Source organism: Hypanus sabinus, chromosome 27 (assembly GCF_030144855.1).
Source record: "Hypanus sabinus isolate sHypSab1 chromosome 27, sHypSab1.hap1, whole genome shotgun sequence".
Lineage (NCBI taxonomy): Eukaryota > Metazoa > Chordata > Chondrichthyes > Myliobatiformes > Dasyatidae > Hypanus > Hypanus sabinus.
Genome location: NC_082732.1, coordinates 22,322,236 through 22,347,590, shown reverse-complemented (window position 1 = coordinate 22,347,590; position 25,355 = coordinate 22,322,236). Strand labels below are relative to the sequence as shown.

General features: G+C 46.9%; 1 protein-coding gene across 6 annotated transcripts in view; it reads left to right on the top strand.

Annotated features, from left to right (window-relative positions):
• LOC132382063 (rootletin-like) overlaps positions 1-25,355 on the top strand; it is a 130,666-nt gene that overhangs the window by 30,337 nt on the left and 74,974 nt on the right. For all 6 annotated transcript variants that reach the window (XR_009508191.1, XM_059951907.1, XM_059951906.1 and 3 more), the window contains exons 4-9: positions 15,214-15,405; positions 16,448-16,531; positions 19,018-19,118; positions 19,923-20,088; positions 22,846-22,952; positions 23,534-23,761. Coding sequence is in view for 5 of the 6 variants with exons in the window: in XM_059951907.1 (XP_059807890.1) it covers positions 15,214-15,405; positions 16,448-16,531; positions 19,018-19,118; positions 19,923-20,088; positions 22,846-22,952; positions 23,534-23,761 (878 nt within the window). In the remaining variant the exon portion in view is untranslated. The remainder of the gene's footprint in view (positions 1-15,213; positions 15,406-16,447; positions 16,532-19,017; positions 19,119-19,922; positions 20,089-22,845; positions 22,953-23,533; positions 23,762-25,355) is intronic.

Below are 25,355 nucleotides of genomic sequence, written 5' to 3'. Positions count from 1 at the left end.
CCACGGATTCACCTCCATCTGGCTAAATAAATTCCTCTTTGTCTCTGTTTTAAAGCAACGTCCTACTGAGGCTGTGCCCTCTGGTCCTAGGCTCTCCACGTCCACTCTAATCAGGCCTTTAAATATTCGATAGGTTCAATGAGATCTGCCTTTATTCTTCTAACCTCCAGAGAGTACAGACCCAAGTCATCAAACGCTCCTTATACTTAACCCTTTCATTCCTGGGATCATTCTCATGAACCTCTTCTGGACCCTCTCCAGTGTCAGCACATCCTTTCTTAGATAAGGGGCCCATAATCCCTCTCAGTAATCCAAATGTGGTCTGACCAATGCCTTGTGAAGCCTCAGCACTGCATCTTTGCTTTTACATTCTAGTCCTCTCCAAATGAATACATTTTCCTTACTTACCACTGACTTAATCTGCAAGGTAACCTTCAGGGAATCTTGCACAAGAACTTGCAAGTCCCTTTGCACACCTGATTTCTCACTTTTCTCCCCATTTAGTCTACTACACCTTTATTCCTTCTAGCAAAGTGCATGAACATACACTTCCCTACACTATATTCCATCTGCCACTTCTTTTCCCATTCTCCTAATCTGTCTAAATCCTTCTGCGAACTCTTTGCTTCCTCAGCACCACTTGCCTCTCCATCTACCTTCATATCATTCACAAACTTGGCCATAAAGCCATCAATTCTGTCATCCAAATCATTGACATACAATGTGAAAAGAAGCAGTGCCAATATTGACCCCTGCAGAACACCACTCGTTACAAGTAGCCAACCAGAAAAGGCCCCCTTTATATCCCCACTCTTTGTCTTCTGCCAGTCTTCTATCCATGCTGGTATCTTTCCTGTTTTACCATTGGCTCCAATCTTGTTAAGCAGTGTCCTATGTGGCACCGTGTCAAAGGCCCTTTGAAAATCCAAGGAAAGAATATCCCCTGATCCTCCTTTGTCTATCCTCTCTGTTATTTCCTCAAAGATGGATGGTGGAGGCATTAGTAATGATCTTTCAAGAATCATTAGATTCTTGAATGGTTCCGGTAGACGAGAATGTTGTAACTGTCATTCCACTCTTTCAGAAAGGAAGGAGGAAAATTATAGGCCAGTTAGCAGTGGTTCAATAGCAACTACACTCACTTTTGCTCCCTAACATTCTTGAATTTCTGGCAGACTGCTCATGAAGAACTCAATACTCATTGAGTTTGTCTGCCATTACTTTCTCCCCTATTACTACCTCTTCAAGATGGGATCAAAGGGGTTTATTGTCACTGGAAGCCAAGAGGTTGACTGGTGACCTAACAGAGGCTTTTAAAATTATGACGGGAGTGTTTTCCCCAGGGAAGTGGCGGAGTCAGGATTGAATCTGTTTGCTGTATCCATGAGGCAGCAGATCTAATGTATATGATATCCCTGAATCAGTTCTTTGGCCTCTGCCGTAACCATGCCTTGTGGCAGCGGTTCCCTTGCTCCAGTGTGTAGAGAGAGGTAATCAGCTAGGATCCAGCCCCCATTTTACAGTGACCCCCTAATGAAAGGAGCCTCCCTGCCTTCATACACAGTTGAGTTGCAGTTCCCAAGGCCCTAACGTTACTTTGTAGGAGTGGAGCATGCCTGTCAGGATTTAATTATCCCATCTGCACTCATGGTTGAGAATTAAGTCTAAGGAATGGCCTCACGGCTGGAACCCTATGACTGCCGTCTTGATCAGAGAAGGAAGAAAATGGAGCTAAGCGTTTTTTTTTAGAAACCTCTAAAAGTAGTCGTAGGGTTTTTGCTCAGAGAAGGCTCTTAACAAAATTAATTTGGCCTACTGTGTTAACAAGAACAATTCTCCCCTTGGTTACCATGGCCACAAACACTCAAGGAGGCCACCAATGTTCCAATGAACAACAGAGTTCTATTAATATGGAAATTTCTAAATTAAAGTAATTTTAACAAACTGAACCCTCTGGGTAAGGGAAACAAAATAACAACAAGGCCTTTAGTACTTTTAGCTGGAGAGGGTGACTTTGATGCTTCGGTGTTACTTGAAAAAGACAGCGTGGGATACTAGAATTTGAAATTAACCTTATTTAAGCTGGACTTGTCTAGCTGGCAGATTTTTAAATGAGCATAAATAAAACAAGAATTCGGTTACACTTTTCGCGATCCCAAAGCAATTAAGTGCATCAGAAATACTGTCGCCATTGTAATGAAGGAAACCAAGCAGACAGCAGCTGGCCAATCTCACAAGTCACAATGTGACAAGAAGCCGGCAAGTACCTAGAAATTTATTACCAGTTAGAAAAGATAGTGCATTAGGTAGCAGCATCTGTGTTTTCTGCTCTGTGTCTGAAATGCAATTTTAGTAAAGTACTGGTAGGGAGCACACTGATGCTGTTACTACTCTGTGCATTAGAGCTGTTGATCTGTCAATTAATTTCTAACCTGCCTCAGTTATTTCGAGTGACACTCAATGATGAAGTGGAAGCACCCCAGGTTTCTTTAAAATAGTGCCAAGCTTCTTTTACAATTTTTTTCATTTACATTTGTGCATCACCAGCTAAGCCGGCATTTACTGCCCATCCCTAGTTGCCCTTGAGAAGGTGGTGATGAGCTGCCTTCTTAACCACTGCGGTCCCTGAGGTGTAGGTACACCCACGGGGATGTTAGGGAGGGAATTCCATGATTTTGAGCCAGCGACAATGAAGGAACGGCGATGTATTTCCAAGTCAGGATGGTGAGTGACTTGGAGGGGGATTTCCAAGTGGCGGTGTTCCCAGATATCGCTGACCTCGTCCCTCTAGAATGGCAGTGGTCGTGGGTCTGGAAGGTGCTGCCTTAGGAACGTTGATGTGTTGTTGCAGTGCATCTTGTAGATAGTACACACTGCGGCAACTGTTCGTCAATGGTGGGGGGATTGGGTGCTTGTGGAAGGGGTACCAATCAAGTGGGCTGCCTTGTGTCAAGCGTCTTGAGTGTTGATGGAGCTGTACACATCCAGGTGAGTGGTGAGTATTCCACTACACTCCTGACCTGAGCCTTGTAGATGGTGGACAGACTTTGGGGAGTCAGGAGGTGAGTTACACACCGCAGGATTCCTAGCCTTTGACCTGCTCTGGTAGCCACAGTGTTTTACATTTATTTTGGTTTACCATTAAAAGATACCTCCAGTGATGTTACGCCTCTACGGTATTGCATTGCTCTTTCAGCCTGGATCTTGTGCTCAGATCCTCAATTTGAGGAGAGTGCTACCCATCACAGACACCTTGAGTGAATATTGCCCCTGATGGTTCGATGTTTGAATTACACAGAGCTGTGGGAGGTGATCTCTGCTGGGGTGTATTTGACACGGTGAGCCTCAGTTCCCTCAGGCTGCCTGTTGTCGGGGAGGGGGTGGTGGTGATGGGGTAATTGGTGTTAACCAGCCAGGATTCCTGCTTCCGATTGACATTCCGTGATCCTTGCCGGAAGGCATGGTTTTAAAAAGTGTTAAAAGACGTGCCTCTACTCCCGAAATGGTCAGGTGGTCTAAAGAGGAAAGGTCGGATGAGCCGGGCTTGTATCCACTGCATCTCATGAGGGTGAGAGGAGACTCGATTAAAGTAAACGAGGAGTCTTGATTTGGAGAGGTTGTTTCGTCTTGTGAGAGAATCTCGAACTGAGGGTCACTGTCTGAAAGCAAGGGGCGGCCCACGTCAGACAGATGTGCAGTGGTTTGTTTTTCTCTCGCAGAAAGTTGTGCATCTTTGACACTCCTTTCTTCTAGATTCAAGATTGTTGTTTAATATCATTTCCAGTACACAAGTGTAAAAGAGAACAAAATAATTGTCCCTCTGGATCCGACGCGGCACAAAAAACACACAAAAAGTAAAGAACACAATAATAATAATAAATAAAAGAGTAAATATGAATGTATAAGATATCTTGTATGCTTTGATTGATTGTATGTCCATGAAGTGATGCTAGGCAGAGGAATGTCTGACTGGAAATGATAAAGTAGTGGTGGAGGGGTGGGTTAGTGGGTGGAGGTGTAGATCAGCCTCACTGCTTGGGGGGAGTAACTGTTTTTGAGTCTGGTGGTCCTGGCGAGGCTTCAATGAAACCTCCTCCCTGATGGGAGTGGGACACACAGTCCATGAGCAGGGTGGGTGGGATCCTTCATGACGTTACTGGCCCTTTTCTATATTTATGTTCTTGCTGGCAGGAGAGCTGGTGTCCATTATGCATTGGGCAGTTTTGACCACCCGCTGTAGAGTTCTGCTGTCTGCTGCAGTGCAGTTTCTGTACCGTGCAGTGATGCCCCTTGTTAGCGTGCTCTCTACGCCTGTATAATGACACGAGCGTGGATATGCAGAGACCAGCTCTCTTCAGCATCCGCAGAAGGCGAGGCTTTCGTGAGCATTCCTGCCTGTGTCGGATGTGTTCTGGGACCATGACAGGTTGTGTGAAATGTGCTCTCCCAGGATTTTGAAACTGCCCGCGGTTTCCACTGCTGTGCCGCTGGTGTGAAGGAGATGTGAGCAGTGTGGGTTCGCTTCAAGTCGATAACCACCTCCTTAGTCTTGTTGACATTGAAGAAGAGGCTATTTGCCTGGCACCAGGCCTCGAGCTCTTCCACCTCCTCTCTGTCGACCGTCTCATTGTTGTTGGCGTTGAACCGTTGAACTGTTGTGTCATCAGCGAACTCGATGATGGGATTACCTGGGTGTTTGGCCTTGCAGTCACGTGTGAGCAGAGTGTATAGCAGGCAGGGGGCTCAGCACACAGCCCTGGGGAGGATGATGGGGAGGGAGGAGCGGTTGTGCATCCTGACTATCTGAAGTTCATTAGGAAGTCCAACACCAGTTGCACAGTGGTGTATTTAGACGAAGGAGTAGGAGTTTGTTCACCAAGGTCTGAATAGTGTTGGATGCGGAACTGAAATCCAGAAGCAGCAGTTTGACATGTGTCCTTGTTTTCTCAGTGTGTCGGGGCCAGGTGCATGACGGATGCCATCGTAGAGCGTTCCCGTTGGTAAGCATATTGGTGAGCATCCAGGGTGACAGGAATGGAGTGTTCGATTGTGCCGTTACCACAATGACTCGTGTCAGTGTCACCGGGTAGTCACCCTTCAGCTCTGAAGGTGAAGAGTTCTTTGGTACAGGGACGATGGTGGCTGATTTGAAGCATGTAGGGGCAGCAGCCGGTCAGAGATCTGGTGCGCTCACTCCCTGAGAACTCAGTCTGGCCCAGCTGCCTGACTGGTGTTGACTCTCCACAGAGTCCTTCTCGCGTCTGCTGCTGTTTCAGACAGTGGCTGCTCACCTGTGGGGGGCACGGGGTATATTTTGTGGCCGGCATCGTGTTGCATGCCTCGAAGCACGTATAAAAATTGTTCAGAACATCAGTGAGGGAGGCGTCACTGGTACAGTCAACATGAGGAAATCTACAGATGCTGGAAATTCAAACAACACACACAAAATGCTGGTGGAACACAGCAGGCCAGGCAGCATCTATAGAAAGAAGTGCTGTCGACGTTTCGGGCCGAGACCCTGCGTCAGGACTGGTACAGTCAATGGTGCTTCTGCACGTGTAGTCAGTAATACCCTTGATTCCCAGCCAACATACACCAGGGATTATTATCAGACAGGTGCTCCTGATTTATTTTTATTGTGCGTAGGCAGTCTTTGCCCTCTTGGTGCTTTAAACAAGGTTTCTTCCAGCTGCTCTGTTCTGTCAATGGACTTGAAGGCAGCGTCCTGGGCTTTTAGTAGAGGGCACAGCTCTGCATTTGGCCTGGGCTTCTTGTTGGCCTGCGAGGTGACCATTCCTGATGTGCCAACGTCATCCGCACACTCAGTGATGTAGCTGGTGACGGATGAGGCACGTTCCTCGAGGTCTTTGCTCCTCTGTTTGTGCCAGGCTCCTTGAGCCAGTTAGTCCAGACACAAAACAGTCCTGAAGCACAGAGACCGCCTCGTTAGGTCACGCAGTGACCGTCCTCTGGACAGGTTTCAGCTGCAGTCGGTATGCTGCGGTTACTATTGAGATGCGTCAGAGAGGTCAAGATGGGGGCACGGGATGGCCTCGTAACTACCTTGTCTGTGTGTATAAACATGGTCCAGCCCGCTTCTTTTCCCAGAGGCCACGGTGATGTGTTTGCAGAATCTGGGTAAAATGCCCTGCAGGTTAATGTGACTGAAGTCTCCTGCAATCATGAAGAGATCGTCTGGCTGTTTGTTTTGCAAAGAGCTGATGATACTGTAAAGCTCTTCCAGTGCGTCCTTGGTGTTTGTGCTCGGGAGGACGTAGACATCGGTGATAATCACAACAGTACTGGCGTGTAATTATAAGATGTTCATTTACCCTAGAACAGTGAGTGCTAATTATACAGATGAGTCTGTGTACCAACTTTTGTGAACATAAACACTGATTCCACTTCCTCTGAACAGTCGAGTTGAAGCATCCAGTCAGGCATGCTGTTTAACCATGTTTCAGTGAAAACCAGAATGCAGCAGTTTCTAATCTCTTTCTGTGCATTCACTCTGGGTCTCAGTAAGCCCATTTTATTATCTGGCGGACGTTGGCCAGGGAAAGTGATGCTGTCGGCGGTCTAATCAGGCTGGTTCTCAGCCTGACTGGTGTCGCCATGTTTCCCCTTGCTCTCGCACCGCCTGTGCCCGCCGCTTCCTCGGCCGAGCTGATGAGGCGAGGCCCCTGCCGCCGAATCCGGTGTCCAGAGAATCTCCGCTCCAGTAAGCTCCGCTTTTAACTCCACTGCTGGTGGATTAAGTGTAACTTTGTCTAAGAGTTTGGTGGCGCCGTATCCACAGGGCTTTGGACGACTGAAGTTCCCGCCCAGAAACTTTGTAACACTATCTAAGAATTTTAGGACGAGCCAGAGCCAGAGTAGCCGCTGGGGCTCTACGTGCTGCCGTCCTGCGGCAATAGTACGGGTGACGGAAACAAGATATTTTGGATATTTTTAAGGCAGAAGTAGTCAGCTCGTTGATAAGCAAAGGTTACTGCAGGTAAACTGGAATGCTGAGTTTAACATGTCAGCCATATCCGATCAAGTGCAGTCCTGCTCCTAACGTTTATGTCTATGAGTTAGATACGGGGTTTTCTAGTGCCGGTTTGGTGATCCATCGGTCACTTATGGCGACTGGTTGCTGGAATTGGGACCTTCCAATGCCCTTCCCATTGCACCATGACAAACGCTCAGTACCGATGGAAGAACAGCCGCCCCAGCTCATTGCATGGTCAGGATACAGTTCGTGGGGCCCTGTCATTACTCAAACACTCATTCTTTGTGGCTTTTTCAAGCCTCCTCCGGTGATATTTTCCAAGAGTCTTTGAACAACCCTATCTCCCAAGGCTGATGGGTTAGCGGTGCCTCCTGTGGCCAAACAAATAACCCTCTCCCCATCGTGGCACCCAAAGCAGGCGAAAGGCTGATGTTTTGCTCATTGGCTTCTCTCTCCTGGACCGACCCACGGAAGGTTGGGTACATTTTATTCCCCGATCGCTGCCCTGGATATGATGAGGATTTGTCAGAGTGTGCCCCTATGCGAAGTTCAAAGTTCAAAGTACCTTGAACTTCAGCACCTGAAGTATGTATTATGACTGGGTACATAAGCATGCAAGTGATGGGAATCAGAAATACATGAAGTTGCCATTGGATCAATATCTGTGTACAGCTGGTCAACTTCTCTGGCCACCAAACTCTTAGACAAAGTTACACTTAATCCACCGGCAGCGGAGTTAAAAGCGGTGCTTACTGGAGCGGAGATTCTCTGGACGCCGGACTTGGAATCGCATTTCATTGCCCGGACTCAGATGTCTGGAGGCAGGGAGCAGCTAGGCCAGTCCCCTTGGGCACAAGTAAATTTGTGACTGAGGAACAGACAACGACATGAGTTTATTGTCGCTTGTGTAAGCCTGCACGGGTGCAATGAAAAACTTAACTTCCAGCAACATCACAGGCATTAGAGACACAGCGTTCATGAGAAAATCGTGAATTAAACATAAAATTTTCCAAATTATACCAGAAATAAAACAGTTAGAAAAACCAAAGCCCATTGTAGTGCATACTGGTTAGAGGGGTCAGAGGACTTTGAATTAGTGGTTGTGTAAGTTGGTTTATGAACCAACTGGTTGAAGGGAACTGGCTGCTGCAGAACTTGGCGGTGTGGGACTTCAGGCTTCTGCACCTTCTGTCCAGCGGTAGTGTTGAGAAGACAGCAGGGCTCTGCTGATAGGGACTTTGGATGATAAACGTTGCCTTCTTGAGGAAGCACATCACAAATGTACTTTTAATGATGGGAAGGAAGTGCCTTAGAAATCGGAATATCAAACCAATCTACAACCAGTCAGGATGCTTTCAAGCATGACAGATCTCCCTAACCTGGTGTGCTTTTTCCGAGACCGCATCTATGTGCTAGCTCACCTGATATGCTAAGTCCTGGGAATTTAAAAGTTGGAGCCTTGATTATGGAAAATGGATGGAATAGCCTGGAAAACTAAGTCCCAGGTGATGAGGAGTGGCCGTTTGGATGACGCCCAACATGAGCATCGCCTGCATGGACAAGTGATAGGGACCTGCAACTGCATGTTATTGTCCAGTAGGGAAGATGCAAGGCTTTGGGGTAGCAGACTGCAGCTGGGGAGTTGAGAGCGTTAAGTTACTTACAGCCAGGATCAGGGGCAGCAACGCGTGGCTGACTTCCCAAGCTGTCACCATGGAGACGAGTGTTTTCAACACGGGAGAACCATGCCGTAACAACACAATATGCCTGGATCCCGCAAACCACCGCAGACATCTGCTGCCGCATCCCGAGACCGAGCATTCATCGGTCCCATGGCTACGTGTGAAAAGGAGACTTAAGTGGGCAGGTAATTGCCTTCTTTGGGACTGAAATGGAGAATGCCATCCCGGACGTTGCCATGGAAACCTCAGTTTATGGTTGCAAAGATAAAGGGGAATTATTTTTGTCGGCAGGAGTCCGTCAGGAACAGCAGAGGTTTGTTTATATTTAGGGCATGAGTCATTGTAGCAGGGTAGTGAGCAGGCATAAAGACTGGTGTGGCTGCTGACTCTTCCTATAATGGGGTGGAAATCCTTAAAAAATGGAATAAGCGTGCTTAGTGCGGGAGCACATCTGAAATTCGGGAGTATCTATTGATAATGAAGGTGTAATAGAATGATATGACTGTAATAGGGGTAGTCATAGAGTTGTGTAGTACAGAAATGAGCCCATCAGCCTAATCCATCCATGCCAACCCAAGATAGCCCCATCTACACATGTTCCACCCACATCCCTTTAAGCTTTTTCTATCCACGGACCTATTCACACGTCATTACTGTACCCACCTCCTCAGCTTCCCGAGGCAGCCGTCCACCCAACACCCTCTGTGTGGGAAAAGTCCTCTTTAAATCTTTTCCCTCTCACTTTAAATCTGTCTCCTCTAGTTTTAGCCTTCCCTGCCCAGAGAGAAAGACTGCAACTGTTCAAGTATGTAACATAGTCAGCACGTAATGGAGTACAAGCTAACTCTTAATTATTTTACATTTCTCTTTTTTTCTCATTAAATACTCTTTCCCTCTGAAGCCTGGCTTGAAAGTGTTTTATTTTAGGCAGTGATCAATCCCTGTCAATCATTTCAGTTTTCAAAGGCTAATTTACATTTTATTCATCCCCTGTTTATCCTTGAATGTCCCATCTGTTACCCCTTGTTTACTTGACTTATCCGCGTGTGGTCTCTCTTGTGTTATGACATCATCCAGAAACACAACACCAGTTACCATGAGCGGGCTGCTGTACCTCACCACCACCTCTAGACCTGTTCTTCTTTCTAAACATCTTTTGATTAACATTCAGTATAACCAGCACCTTTACTTCCTGAGAAAGCTGAAGAAATTTGACATGTCCCCTAAAACCCTCACTAATTTTTATAGGTGCACCGTAGAAAGCATTCTCCTAGGGTGCATCACAACCTGGTATGGAAGTTGTCCTGTCCAAGACCGGAAGAAGCTGCAGAAGATCGTGAACATAGCCCAGCACATCACACAAACCAATCTTCCATCCTTGGACTCACTTTACACCACACGCTGTCGGAGCAGTGCTGACAGGATAATCAAGGACACGACCCACCCAGCCAACACACTTTTTGTCCCTCTTCCCTCCGGGTGAAGGTTCAGGAGCTTGAAGATTCGTACGGCCAGATTTGGGAACAGCTTCTTTCCAACTGTGGTAAGACTGCTGAACAGATCCTGACCCGGAACTGGGCCGTACCTTCCAAATATCTGGACCTGACTTGCACTACCTTACTTTCCCTTTTCTATTTTCTAATTACGATTTATAATTTAAATTTTTTATTATATTTACTTGGATTTGTACTTCAGGGAGTGCGAAGCGCAGAATCAAGTATCGCTGTGATGATAGTACGCTCTAGTATCAATTGTTTGGTGACAATAAAGTAAGTAAGTAATATGAGGGGTAAACTGATGCTATTATTTTCAACGTCTGTGCTTTAGCCACCAACTCTTATTCTCTCTCTGTGACGATTGTCTGGATCAGACACTCTGCCAACTCTAAGACTTGTTCTTGTGCCTGTAACATTATTCAACTCCACCCTTATCTGAGCTCATCTCCTGCAGAAACTTATCTATTACTCACACTAAATATCCTGCCCAGGCTATGAATGCCTGACTGATGGACAAACCCATGGATATGAATGAGTAATTGGGAGATCAGTGGCAGAGATGTGGAAAGGTTTGCCAGTTGCTGCAGGACTGGAGGAGTCTGTGGGAAGGGGACATTTCCAGCTGCCTTCTTACCCCGCCACACTCATGCAGCAACAGAGCTGGGAGTACTGAGCAGATTCATTCACTCCCTGGGGCAGTGAGGCTGACACATTTTGAATGGGTGCAATGTGTTCCCACAAGAGATACTGCACAGTGTAATGCTGTCCATGGTACTGGATTGTTTTCCTGGCTTCGTGAATAAATCCCCAACAGGAGTTACAGAATGTTACAGCAAATGTGGTCATTGTTGCATGAATGAAGGTACTGGTAGATACGAAGCAACTTCTTTATTTGACACAACAAGGTACAGCAGGCATCATATCAAGATGCTTTTGGTCGAAAGGTCTGTCTGGCCCAACGTGGGGCTCGGTATTTTATGCGCCAAATATCAAAGGACAATTCCATATTTACAATGTATCTGCAATGCTTTCTTTGAAACTACAACACAGAAACTTCACACCTCCCGATTCGCACCCACACCGCAGGCATCCAAATGAATTTTAATCAGCCCTGTCTAGTCTGGGATTCACGGCTTTTAGGAACCGATTGTTCAGAGCTGCACTCCAAATTAAATCCACACTATATTTTCAGATGTGAGGACTGGTAGCAAAAGTCATTTGCCAAATGTAAATGTGCTAAACCCAAAACTCACTTTAACAGTCATGGTAGCTGCCTACACTGCCCAATTCCATTTTTTGACTTGTTGTTTAATATTGTGATATTCAAAGCAAAGTACATACAGTGTATGTTACCATAGAGAACCCTCAGATTCGTTTTCTTGTGGGCATTCACAGTAGATACAATGAAACACAATGAAAAACTACACACAAAGACAGACCAAACAACTAGTGAGTCCTGATGAAGGGTCTCTGCCTGAAACGTCAACTGTTTACTCTTTTCCATTGATGCTGCCTGGCCTGCTGAGTTCCTCCAGCATTTTGTGTGTGTTGCTCGGATTTCAAGCTCCTGTAGATTTCCTCATGTTTGTGAAGCAGCCAACGTGCAAAAGACAAAAAAAAATTGTGCAAATACTAAAAGAAAAACAAGATAATAATAATTAAGTAAATAAATATTGAGAACTTGAGTTGTAGAGGCCTTGAATGTGAGTCCATAGGTTGTAGTTCAGTGTTGGGGTGAGTGAAGAGATCCACAGGAGCCTGATGATTGAGTGGTAATAAGTGTTCTTGAACGTGTAGTGTGCGTCCTAAGGCTCCTGTACTTTATTCCCGATAGGTGCAGTGAGAAGAGAACATATTCCTCTAATATGTCATCAATTAGCATCCCATTTTAATTCCACTTTGATGCTTGACTTATACAATCTGTGTTCCGATTCACTCTGATGGAAATCATGGACTCTCTTTCAGAGGATGTTTCAAGATAATTCCTCAGCCTTCCCAGATGCTTTTCAGTTTTTCGGAGGCTCTTTGTGGCCATCTTCACTTGACTTGTGATATCTGTGTGACTTATGGCTGTAGGAACCATTTCATATAGAATCATTACTGCCTCGTTCTTTGGGACTGGATCCAAATGGAAAGTCCAACGGGCACTGGGCATTTCTGAACCAAAGCAGTCTATGTTGTAACCACCCTACCCTTACCCGTCTGCTCTTGAATTTACTGTAAAATTTGCTGACGGTTCAAATCTGGTGATTTTTGTGTACAATGTTTTTATTCCAGTTCAGATGATGCTTCTTCAAAATTCTTTCATGGGACGGGGACATCGCCCACAAGTTGACTTATTTTGGCAATTCCTTTAATCCCCCTCCCTTCTCCTGAGAAGGAGATGCTGAAAAAGAAGTGATGAGATGCCTTCATAAACCACTGTGTGGTCCTTCCTGAAGAAGTACTGTTGTTAGATTGGCAGCTGCGGGAGCTTGACTCCACATTTCCGCATTCTGGTGGGAGTGACTGGAGAGAAAGTTGCCGGTGCTGTGAGCCTGGTCACTATAACCATCTTATTGAATTATATTGATTCATATATCTTAATTTCTGACAAGTGCACAGTTATTTACCTGTACTCTCTGTCTTGTTTGGGAGTTAACAGTGTCATCTTTTTGGTTGATAGCAGGTCACAATTGCCTCAATATCTCCTTCTTACTGAGGGGAGACTGAATTGTTCAGTCCTGTGCACTAACAATAGGCCAGTGCTGGAGGATCTTGGTGTGGATGCAGGGTAAAGAAGGCCTGAGAAAGATAAGATTAGAAGTCTTTCTTATAAAGTACAACACCTGAACTCCGAGGCTGGAATAGACTGTAGGAGGAGATGGAGGAAGTGACTGAAGGGACAATTCACGTGATGGGATTTCTAGAGGCTTGAAAGAGGAGCAAGAGGTCTAAGGACTTGAATAGCAGAGACAAATCTTCAGTCAGAGTGGAAGAAGAAAAAAGAAACCAGAGGTGGCCTGATGGAAGTCAAACACCAGCTTGTGGGCTTGGAGAAGGTTGTGGACATAGGACGGGCAAGACTGTGGATAGAATGGTCCACAAAGTCTTTGAATTCTGGCTATTAGAAAATGTTATGGGAAGCTGGTGACGACGGAGATGTTAAGGAAGTGGCAGTCAGAGCGAGAAAGGGAGTGGCTGGTGGAATTATCCAAACACTGGAACCTGTGATTATGCCGGTGAGAATTTGGTTTGTCCTGAGGTGACGAAGTGATACTGGGAGTTCCAATGTTGATGGGGGTGAGGTAGAATCAGAGGCAAAAAGTACCAAGGACAATGCCAACTCCTTTTGCGTACCCAAGCATTTACAGATGTAGGTGCCACTGGTAAGGCTGGCATTTCTTGCCCATTAGTAATTACCACTGGTGGTAAGCCATTGTAAAGAACCTGGTGAAGGTGCCCTCGTAGTGTGGCGTGTCGGGGGGTTCTAGGGTTCAATCCCTAGTTATGAGGAGGAATGGAAGGGGTAAGGAGTTCGATGCTCAAACAAGGTGTTAAACATCTTGCCAATGCTCATTATGTGGACTTATCTGTGGAGAATGGCCAGTTAGTTCAGGTACAGCTGTGTGCCACCTCATTGGCATTGAACCCTCTGGCCGAAAGTGTCTTCAGCAGAATAATTGGTGGCAGAGGAACCAGAGGATGAAAATCAACATAAATTTGTCATAGTACTCTGGACAAGATGGATGGCCTGGTGCTGGTGGGGCGGTTGTCGGTCACAGGGTACCGCCTGGCCAGCCTACTCCTGGGCATGGCTGAGACGGCCATTCGTGGGTCTGGGCGGTGGGCAGTCAAGGGTTCTGCCAGCTGAAGGATACATCCGTACCCGGGTATCCCTGGAGAAGGAACTCGCGTACCTACGTCTACACTAGGGGGTATCTGGGACCAGTGGGCACCTCAGGAACTCGAGTGCATTTTGGACAATGATGACTGTATTACAATTTGAAGTTGTACATAGTATGTATCATGATGTTCTATAATATTGTATTACTGTGATAGTGGAATCATCCACCTTTGGAAAAGGTAAAGAGAAACAACAGAATTAATGGCGCACATGACTAAATGATGAAAATTCTCTATTTTCATAACGGAATTGTGGTTTTGACAAGACTAGAGGGGGAAAGGCAGAATATTATGCCTGAAGTAAGCAGGATTTAGGAGGTTAGAACATGCCTCACGTTCTAAACATTACCACTTCTTGGAAGGGATGTGGGCCTGCAGGAGCAATCACTTCACTGTCAAGTTGTGATAACAGAGCTGCTTTGAAACGGGTGCAGTCAGTGAGCTGGTCTGCCTCTCAATAAAAGAGAATTTCTGCCCTGTGGTAGCTCATCAACGGGGCAAAAGCACCCGGGCAGAAACTGGAGAGGTTGCAGCCCTGTGCTGCCGTCCTCTCCCAGAGTAGCTGCCGCCACACTCTACAAGCTGTGGGGTGACAGTTGGCTCCTCCACATTCATTCTTTTCTAACTGGTCACTAACTTTTCTATCCTTTTTTAAAAAATAAATCTCAAAGGTTGATTTTGATATCAGAGAATGTATACGGGACACATCCTGAAATTCGTACTGTTCACAGACATCCATGAAACAAATAACCCCATCGAATGAATGATAGAAACATCAAAGCCCAAAGCCCCTCTTGTGGAATGTGGCGTTTTCTCCATTACAGGAGACATATCTAAACGTCGTTAACTCTTTGTTATTTAGCTCCCTCTCATCACTTCCTCTCATCGTTCCCTCAACGAGTCAGTTGATAAAGGGACTGCTGGAGGGACAAGAGATGTCTGAATTGAGTCTTTGTGGGTGTGTGGACTCTATCCCCACCAGACCTAGTCCTTCAAGTAGATTAGCTAGAAAATGGCAGCCTGAAGGGCCCATGTTGTTTCAGACGCAAGGAAGGGGACAGAGCCAGAAGCAATGTTGTTTCTAGTTCCGTCCGCGGGGAGCTGGAGCTGGCCCGGATTCTCTCGATCTGCTTTGACTTCATCCACATCTCGACAGCTGGAGCAGGCCCTGAGGCTGGAGACCGGAGACAGGGAGCGCGAGTGCCTGGAGAGCAAAAGCCTGGCACAGCAGAACGTCGAGCTGCGTCGGCGGCTGGAGGAGGAGCAGGCTTCCTACAAGCGCAAGCTCCAGGCCTACCAGGAAGGCCAACAGCGACAGGCCCAACTCGTCCAGAAACTTCAGTCCAAGGTAACCAACTGTGCTCTGAGGGGATTTGTATATCTGACTGCCCGGAAGTGATTACATTGTTCTATCTATGAGTCTATCTCATCATCCACTTCCATCTGCAGTCTATATCATCTACTTATCTTCATCAATATTTCTCATCTAATATCTAGTCACTATCCAATCGATTATCTATCTACCTACCCATATCTATTTATCTGTCTATATCTAACTGTATTTCTAATTTATTATTACTATATTTATCTAATTACTAGAACCATAGAACATTACAGCACAGAAACAGGCCTTTTGGCCCTTCTTGGCTGTGCCGAACCATTTTTCTGCCTAGTCCCACTGACCTGCACCTGGACCATATCCCTCCAAACCCCTCTCATCCATGTACCTGTCCAAGTCATTCTTAAATGTTAAAAGTGAGCCCGCATTTACCACTTCATCTGGCAGCTCATTTCACTGATCTAATTATTCCCCAATCATCCACCTGATCTGATTGCTTATCCATATACTTATCAAAATCTATTTATTGCCTATCTCAATTTATAATCTATCAATTTATCTAATTATATAGCCATCTAACTGTTTGTTTATCTAATCCTGAAGATAACTGCAGAGGATGGCACAGGAAAGGGTTTATGCAGTTTTCAATGATTTGACATGAGTATAATTTTGATGAAACATATGAGTCTTAAGAGTTGGAAAGAGCAACAAGACAGTGAACAATTCCTGGTGGAGGGCAGCGGTAAAATGATAGGATGCTCTTCGCACGACAAGTGGACCTGCACGTTATGAAAGCAGAAGTCTCTGGAAGCTTTAGGAAGGAGCGACGGGCATGACTACACAGTTTTTCTACACGGAGGGGCTTAGATTTGCCGATTGAAACCTGTCGTCTCCATCGTGAGGGGTGGGGTTGGCTGCGGTACTCTCCGGGACGTCGCTGCGCATCACGGAATGCAGCAATGCTCGAAGAGTTGCGACGGGGGCGGGGGGGGGGGTGGTGCTGAGGACTGTACCGGTCTGTAGTGACTCTGAGTGTTGCTTTAACTGGCAGGTCCTTCAGTACAAGAAGAAATGTGGCGACGTGGAGCAGCAGCTGCTTGAGAAGGCCACGGAACTGGAGCAGCATCGCCTGTCGGTAGGTGCAGCCATGAGTCACCAGAGAGCCATCTGTTCCTTTTCACCTTGCTGCTTAATTCTCGTTCCCTGATAACACGCACGGGCTCCAGTCTTCACAAATAATTTCAAATCGTTATCAACATGAAATGGGCCTGTTTCAAGCAGCTGGGCAGTTACCATGGTGATGGGATCCATTGACATTGAAATTATCTCCATTACTCTGTACGCTGTCTATCCTGTTTCTGTTTTATAAAAAAAAAATTTGACTTTCGTTGCTTCTTCATGAAGATGGAATGTTTTTTTATGCATCAGGTATGCTGTTTTTCTAAATGTAATGGTAATGTTATACCAAGTCCCACTGCCACCTTACGATGACCATAATGGAATTCATTTGAAGAACAAAGAAACTTCCCCCAGTTTTATTGATAAGATTTGTTTCTTAATCAAGGCGTTAAAGATGCTCTAATTTCTGGTTCTGGAAACTTACTGGATTTATTTAATTTATTGACTTATCTTCCAGCCTTTCAAGCCATGCCACCTGACAATGCCCCAGTTTTTAAATCTGGCCTAATGGCGGGACAATTTGCAGTGGAAAATTAGTCTTTGGAATGTGGAAGGAAACTGGAGCACCCAGTGGAAACCCACACATTTACCGGAAAACATAAAAACCCTTTACAGGCAGGGTGGAGAATTTGAACATAGGTTTGCTGGTACCGTAAGGCGTTGTGCTAACCACTACAGTACCATGCCACCCTTCAAAATGACTGTTGTGTTTTCCATAATACAAGAATCCCTCCACTTTAAAAACAACAACACTTAATTGGCTGTGAAACCCATTGGGAAAAGCTGAGATCATGATGATATAGAAACATAGAAAACCTACAGCACAAAACAGGCCCTTCAGCCCACAATGCTGTGCCGAACATGTACTTACTTTAGAAATTACCTAGGGTTACCCATAGCCCACTATTCTTCTAAGCACCATGTACCTGTCCAGGAGTCTCTTAAAAGACTCTATTGTATCCACCTACACCACCATCGCCAGCAGCCCATTCCACGCCCTCACCACTCTATGCATAAAAAAAAAATTACCCCTGCTATCTCCTCTGTACCTACTTCCAAGCACCTTAAAATTGTGCTTTCTCATGTTAGTCATTTCAGCCCTGGGAAAAAGCCTCTGACTATCCACATGATCAATGCCTCTCATCATCTTATACACCTCTATCAGGTCACCTCTCATCCTCCTTCGCTCCAAGGAGAAAAGGCCGAGTTCACTCAACCTATTCTCATAAGACATGCTCCCCAATCCAGGCAACATCCTTGTAAATCTTCTCTGCACCCATTCTATGGCTTCCACATCCTTCCTGTAGTGAGGCAACCAGAACTGAGCACAGTACTCCAAGTGGGGTCTGACCAGGGGTCCTATATAGCTGCAACATTACCTCTTGGTTCCTAAACTCAATTCCATGGTTAATGAAGGCCACCCCACCTCAGAAGTATATGGTGAAGAAAATATGCAAGAGAATTAGACTATTTGGCTTAATGAGTCTGTTCCATCGTTCAACCACGAATGGTTTATCATCCCTCTCAATCCCATTCTCCTCCCTTCCCTCCATACCCTTTAACGCCCTTACTAATCAACAATCTGTCAACCTCTGCTTTTAAATATAGCCAATGACTTGGCCTGCAGAGCTGTCTGTGGCACCGCTGATCTTTGAATTTTCTCCCCATTTTGAAAATTGACTATCCCTTTATTCCTTCTACCAAAGTGAATAGTATATAATTTCTCTTTCAAATTAAAAAAAAACTTGTACTATAAAAGTTAGAGTGTGGTGCCTGGCCAAGTGGTTAAGGCTTTGGACTAGTGATCTGAAGGTCGTGAGTTCGAGCCCCAGCCAAGGCAGCATGTTGTGTCCTTGAGCAAAACACTTAACCACACTTTGCTCCAGTCCACCCAGCTGAAAATGGGTATGGGCAAACTGCTGGGGGTTAACCTTGCGATAGACTGGCGTCCTATCCGGGGGGAGTCTCGTACTCTCAGTCGCTTCATGCCATGGAAACCGGCATAAGCACCGGCCTGATGAGCCTAAAAGGCTAGGGACAGACTTTAACTTTATAAAAGTTAGACATCCTAGTGGGGAGAGTGTGTACCTGCCTAAGAACTGGAATGTTGGATCTCTAAACATACTGTGTCCCTCTTTTGGGGAACTGAAAGTTAATCTTGTGTCTGCCGCAACTGACCAATGGAATGAGAGAATTACTGGTTAACACTGGAGTTCTTTCTGAGGTATCTCCAGGTCTCTCGGCACTTGTCGGATGGTGGGACTTGGTGAGCTTAACTGTGTGGAGTGGCAGGGTGCTGGTCGAGTCAGAGTGAGGTGTGTCTGGTCAGTAACTTTGCTGAAGAGGTAGAGGACAATGGAGCATGGCCACGATCCAGTGACAGGACTGGATCTCACCCCAGCAAGCTGGTAATGATGGAGGGCTGTGGTGCTTCCTTCCCAGAGACGCCTGGATGTGACTGAAATACAGGTGACGCAGTCTGAGGAGGAGCAAAGCAACGAGCTGGAGAATGCCCTGATCCGGCTGGAAGAGGAGCAGCAGAGGCAAGTATGGCTGGCAACCTGCTGTGGCCAAGGGGTTAACCCATTTATGGTTTTGGTGTGAGTAGCATCCAGGGGAAGTCCTCCTTCTCCCCAAATCTGGACCTCACCAGTGGGAGGTGAGGGGCTACTAAAAGGAAGGTCTTCCCCTGGTGTGGAACAGGATGTTGTTTAGGTACCAAACAGATACTGATGGCTAGCATCGACGTGTTGGGCTGAAGGGCCTGTTTCTGTGCAGTATATCTCCGTGACTCTAACTCACCCCATTTGCTTCCCACAATAAAGTTCTTCCACGTACGAACAGGCCCCTGCAACCAGTAACCAACAACAGGAGACCCCTTAAATATCCCTGAACCAGGATCGGATAGAGGGTTTTGACCCGAAACATCGACAATTTTTTTTTCCTTCCTTGGATGCGCTTGACCTGCAGAGTTCCTTCAGCGAATCACTTGTTGCTGCAAATTCCATCACCTGTCTCCTCAGGTGTCCCAGCACCATCATGGGCCACCTATGAAACGATCCCCAATCCCAGAGCCGCTGTAGATTTCATCAGTTTTCTGAAAAACTCCTCTAACTATTCCCTAACACAGTCCCAGTGATCTCCGAAGACATTCCCAAAATTCCAGGTATTCCCTCTGTGTGTATTGCCAGATGCTGGGAAGTTCAGTAAAGATGATGCATCTGGGCTCAGCCTCGACCAATTCTGTCCCAGATCCCGCTGGCCCGTTCCTTGTGCACGCAGCTCGGACAAGGAATTGGCAGGGCGCTGCTGACCTGCGGTAATGTGTTTGTTGCCTCCGGTTTCAGAGGGGCCAGCCTCGCCCACGTGAACTCCATGCTCCGAGAGCAGTTGGACCAGGCCAACTCTGCCAACCTGGCCCTGAGTGAGGACATTCGCAAGCTGACCTCTGACTGGACAAAGGCTCGGGAGGAGCTCGAGCAGAAGGAGGTGGAGTGGAGGCACGAGGAGGAGGTACTGTGGACCTCGGTTCTGTGATATTCATGCTGTCAACCACAGTGCAACTACCTCAACATCACTCGGGCAGACTCGAGGAGAGACGAGTACAATAGGGGAACTGCATGGGCTTACGGAGACCAGAGTCCCAATCAACTTCATTACCAGTGACATATTTTGCAAAATTTGTTGTTTTACAGTAAGCCATAAAATTGCTATAAATTACCAAAAGAAAATGTAAATGAGGAATAGGTTGTGTTCATAGGTTCATGCATCATTCAGAAATCTGATGGCAGCAGGGAAGAAACTGTTCGTAAAACACAGAGTGTGGGTCCTCAGTCTCCCGTGCTTCCTCCCTGGAGGTGGTAAGGAGAAGAGGGAATGTCCGGGATGGGAATGAATGGGAATGTTTGACAGCTCCCGGTCTGTACTCTCTGGAATTTAGAAGGATGAGGGGGATCTCATTGAAACCTTTCGAATATTGAAAGGCCTAGACAGAGTGGATGTGGAAAGGATGTTTCCCGTGTGGGGGAGTCTAGGACAAGAGGGTACAGCCTCAGGATAGTGGGGTGTTCATTTAATACAAATACTTTACAAATACAAATACTTTATTGTTACCAAACAATTGGTACTAGAGCGTACAATCATCACAGTGATATTTGATTCTGCACTTCACGCTCCCTGAAGTACAAATCGAAGTAAGTATAATAAAAATTTAAATTATAAATCATAATTAGAAAATAGAAAAGGGAAAGTAAGGTAGTGCAAGTCAGGTCTGGATATTTGGAAGGTACGGCCCAGATCCAGGTCAGGATCCGTTTAGCGGTCTTATCATAGTTGGAAAGAAGCTGTTCCCAAATCTGGCCGTACGTATCTTCAAGCTCCTGAACCTTCACCCGGAGGGAAGAGGGACAAAAATTGTGTTGGCTGGGTGGGTCTTGTTCTTGATTATCCTGTCAGCACTGCTCCAACAGCGTGTGGTGTAAAGTGAGTCCAAGGATGGAAGATCGGTTTGTGTGATGTGCTGGGCTATGTTCACGATCTTCTGCAGCTTCTTCCGGTCTTGGACAGGACAACTTCCATACCAGATTGTGATGCACCCTAGAAGAATGCTTTCTATGGTGCACCTATAAAAATTAGTGAGGGTTTTAGGGGACAGGCCAAATTTCTTCAGCTTTCTCAGGAAGTAAAGTCACTGGTGGGCCTTCTTGGCAGTGGACTCTGCTTGGTTAGACCAAGTCTAACAGAGATTAAATAGAGATGCAAAGAAATTTCTTTGGCCAGAGGGTGATGAATTTGTGGAATTTGTTACCACATGCAGCTGTGGAGGCCAAGTCGTTGGGTGTATTTAAGGCAGAGATTGATAGGATCTTGATTGGCCACGACATCAAAGGTTACGGAGAGAAGGCCAGGGATGAAAAAGGATTAGTCATGATTAAATGACAAAGCAGACTCGATGGGCCAAATGGCCTAATTCTGCTCCTATGTCTTATGGTGGGAGCCCTTAATCAAGGATGCCGTCTTCCTGAGGCAGTGACTTTTAAACATCCTCAAAGGTGGGAAAGCAAATGCCCATGAAGGAATTAGCTGAGTCTATGACCCTCTGCAACTTTTTCCGATCAAATGCACTGAAGCCTCTGTACCAGACAGTGATGCAACCTATCACAATACCATCTGTAGAAATTTGCTAGCGTATCTGCTGATAGTCAGTGGGTTATAATATCAGCTGAGGAAGAATCGGTTACCGGGGAGACACTGGGAACTGGAAACGCACTGGATTATGGAGGAGGTGCTGCAGAGGACCCTCACTTGGGTTGGTAGGACACGGAGCAAATCGCAGAACCGCTCGCTAGAGTTGAGGACCCTCACTAGAACTCGGAGAGAGAAGAGGTTCACCGGAACATCAATCCCAGTGAAGTTATTACAGAGCGGATTTACTGCGAGAAATATTTACAAGGGAGACTGATTGGATAGAAGACTCTGGAGACTGGGTTGCAAAACGATGTACTGGGGGCAGAGAGCGGCAGAGGTTGCTGGGTGAGGTTCAGAGGAACCGCGGTGTTACGGTAGGCTAAATTTGCCCAGAAGGGTGGTTTATTGAGGGCACACACTGGGGCAGGGTGTTACCGAGGGAACCTCACTGGGTTGCAGGGAAGGTGCAGTGTTACAGTGGGTTACAGAAAGACTCACTGGGAGCAGTGTTTAACACGGGAAACTCCATATGAACATCTAAAATCTGAAGTTCTCTGCTTTCTGCTGCACTGTCACCGTGCTGCATTTTGGATGAAGCTGCATAACAGAGTGCATCTAATGTGAAAAGCATCGTGGCAATATTTCGAAAGCAGTGAAGACCTCATTTGTCTCAACCAGCACTGGTGTTTATCTGAATCACTGTCACATTTGTTTTATGCAAATTAGCTCTCACCTTTCCCATGCTAGAACAGTCAAAGACGGCAACTGCAAAATGTTGTAGAAAGTTCTACCATAAAAGTTGCTATGTAAATACTAGCTAACCACATTTTCCATTTTTAACACTGCCTGACTGAAATTCTCTGACATATCGTGTATGCCTGACTGAATCCAGCTCACTTCCCACAGAGCACCACCCCCTGGTACACCCCCCAATGTACCATTCACCGACGCACCCTGTACATCCTTGGTCTTTGGTGTACTCCCCCAGCTGTGTCGTGCACTTGTGTTTTTATTTTGGTGTTAAGCTGGATTATTAAATCAGGACTCGGTGTTTATTTATTCTGTGTTTTTCATTGTCCGCAGTCCTTCAATATGTACTTCAGTAATGAACACACTCGCCTGCTGACACTCTGGAGACAAGTCGTGAGTTTCAGACGTCACTTCTGTGGGATAAAATCAGCCAGTGAACGGTGAGACACAGTTTATAGAGCACGTAGGCCGAAGGGCAGCCTAGCCGCGGATTTACTGCTGATGGGCCCATCTCTTCCCGATGTGTTTCACAGAAACTCCTGCGCTGGCTAGCGCGGGCTCTCCTTCCCGGTTGCCTTTAGTTGCCTGTGGGATAGGAGAGGAGGAGATGGTGGGGCTTTAGTGTGACTCCTTCCTTAGTTAAATACAACAGTAACTTCGGCTGATGGTGCTCACCTGTGAGCACGTTGCTCGTTGGGTGACTGATCCATGTAGGGGAGTGTGGAGGGGGGTTGTTAGCCGTGTATTTAACAAACGCCCGATCATTGTCCAAATAGATGAGAGGATGGTGGGCAGTGGAGTGTGTATGTGTGGGTAAGAAGCATTTAACTTAACGTGTTGGGGTATCTCAAAAACACCTTGATTGTTGTTCAAAAGGCCGAGAGTTCGGCGAGGGTGGGAATGTTTAACGGCATTTAATTTAAAGGGAATCGCGGAGCACGTTGGGGTGAATGGCTTTTCCCGCGGTTTACCGTGTGGGCGGGGAAGGGACTGAGCTCACGCCCTCTGTAACCCTCACCAGGGACCTGTCCGAGCTGCGGAACGACCTGGCCAGAACATCGCGCACGATCCACGCCTCGTGCCTGAACCTGAGCGGCCACCTCCGGCAGTCGGAGAGCAGCACGGCCGCCGCGCTGGAGAAGCGTTCAGCCCAGCTGGAGCAGCTGGAGGAGCAGCTCCGCGACAAGGTGCGCGAGATGATGCGGCTGCAGGCCAAGTGCGACCAGGAGAAGGCCGAGCAGAACGCCAGGTGGGTGCGCGCGCACGCGGACCGGGGCAACACCGCGAGTGCCCGGCGCACCCTACACCTCTGAACCTCGGGAGGCAAACACACACACACACACACACACAGCATAGCGGTCAGCACAACGCTTTACAGTACAGGTTCAATTCCCACCGCTGCCCGTAAGGAGTTTGTACGTTCCCCCCCGTGACCGTGTGTGTTTCCTCCGGGTGCTCCGGTTTCCTCCCACAGTCCAAAGACGAACACACACCAAATGCTGGAGGAACTCAGCAGGCCAGGCAGCGTCCGTGGAAAAAAAAGTACAGTCGAGGTTTGGGGCCTAGACCCTTCGGCAGGACTGGGGAGAAATAAGTTTTCCATTGATGCAGCCTGGCCTGCTGAGTTCCTCCAGCATTTTGTGTGCATTGCTCTGGATTTCCAGCGTCGACAGATTTTCTCTTGTTTCTGCTTGGTAGTTTGATTGGTCGTAAGTTGTCCTGTGACTAGGCTTGGATGAAATCAGGGGTTGCAGGGCAGTGTGGCTTGGAGGGCCTAGTCCACACTGTACTGAATCTCTAAATAAACAAAACAGGTAAACAGACAAACAAACAAAAAAATGCACCATGCTCTCCAACAATGAGTCCCCGGCACCAGGAAGCCTCCTCCTGGGAATCACCTGGCCCTCCAGGCCAAAAACACCAAGATAAAGATGAGGTGTATTTGTCACGTGTCTATTGAAACATACAGTGAAATACGTCGTTTACAGCAATGGCTGAGAACGTGCTGGGGGCAGCCCATGAGCGTTGCCTTGCTTCTGCCGCTAACGTGGCATGCCCACTTCTTATGAGGGTGCCGGGTACAGACGTGGTCGAGGGAGAGGGTTAGACGGACCGTGGGGTGGTGCTCAGCCTCACAGGCACGAGAGACACACCATTGACCAGAAAAGCACAAATCCCCGCTTTAGCCTGTCCACGGGACAATTTACAGCGTTGGAAATGTTAATGATCATGGGTGAGATAAATAAGGTGGATTGTTAGTGTTTTCCCCAGGGTAGTGGCAACCAAGACTACGGGGGCATAATTTAGGACAAGAGGGGAAAGATTTAAAAGGGGCCTGAGGGGTAATTTTTCATGCAGGGGGGAGGTGAGTATATAGTATGTGCTGCCTAGGAAGTGGCTGGAACTGGGACAATGGCTTCATTTAAGAAGCACTTGGTGAGGGTCATGCCAGGGTTTATAAGCCTAATACAGGATATTGGGACTAGCTCAGCGGGCACTGTGGTTGCCGTGGATCGAAGGCCTCTATCCTTGTGTTGCTTTATGACTCTATAACCTACCTGGGGAGAAGGGTCTTTAGTACTTGGCCAGGTAGCCATTTTGGGCCTGATGCTTTCTTTGGGATCATCCTCTGGAAGGATGCTCTCATGTTGGCCTCAGAGACTGAAATCGGGGTCTGTGGCGGCTCATGAAGTTGCCTCCGCATTCTGACAGTCAAAGCGAGCAGAAATTGAGCTCTTCGGGGAGCAAAGCCTTTGTTGTCACCTACATTGCTTGGCTTGACTTTGTAGGAGGCGTTCGAGCCCTGCCACAGCTGCCAAGCATCTTCCAGTGATTCAAGTCCG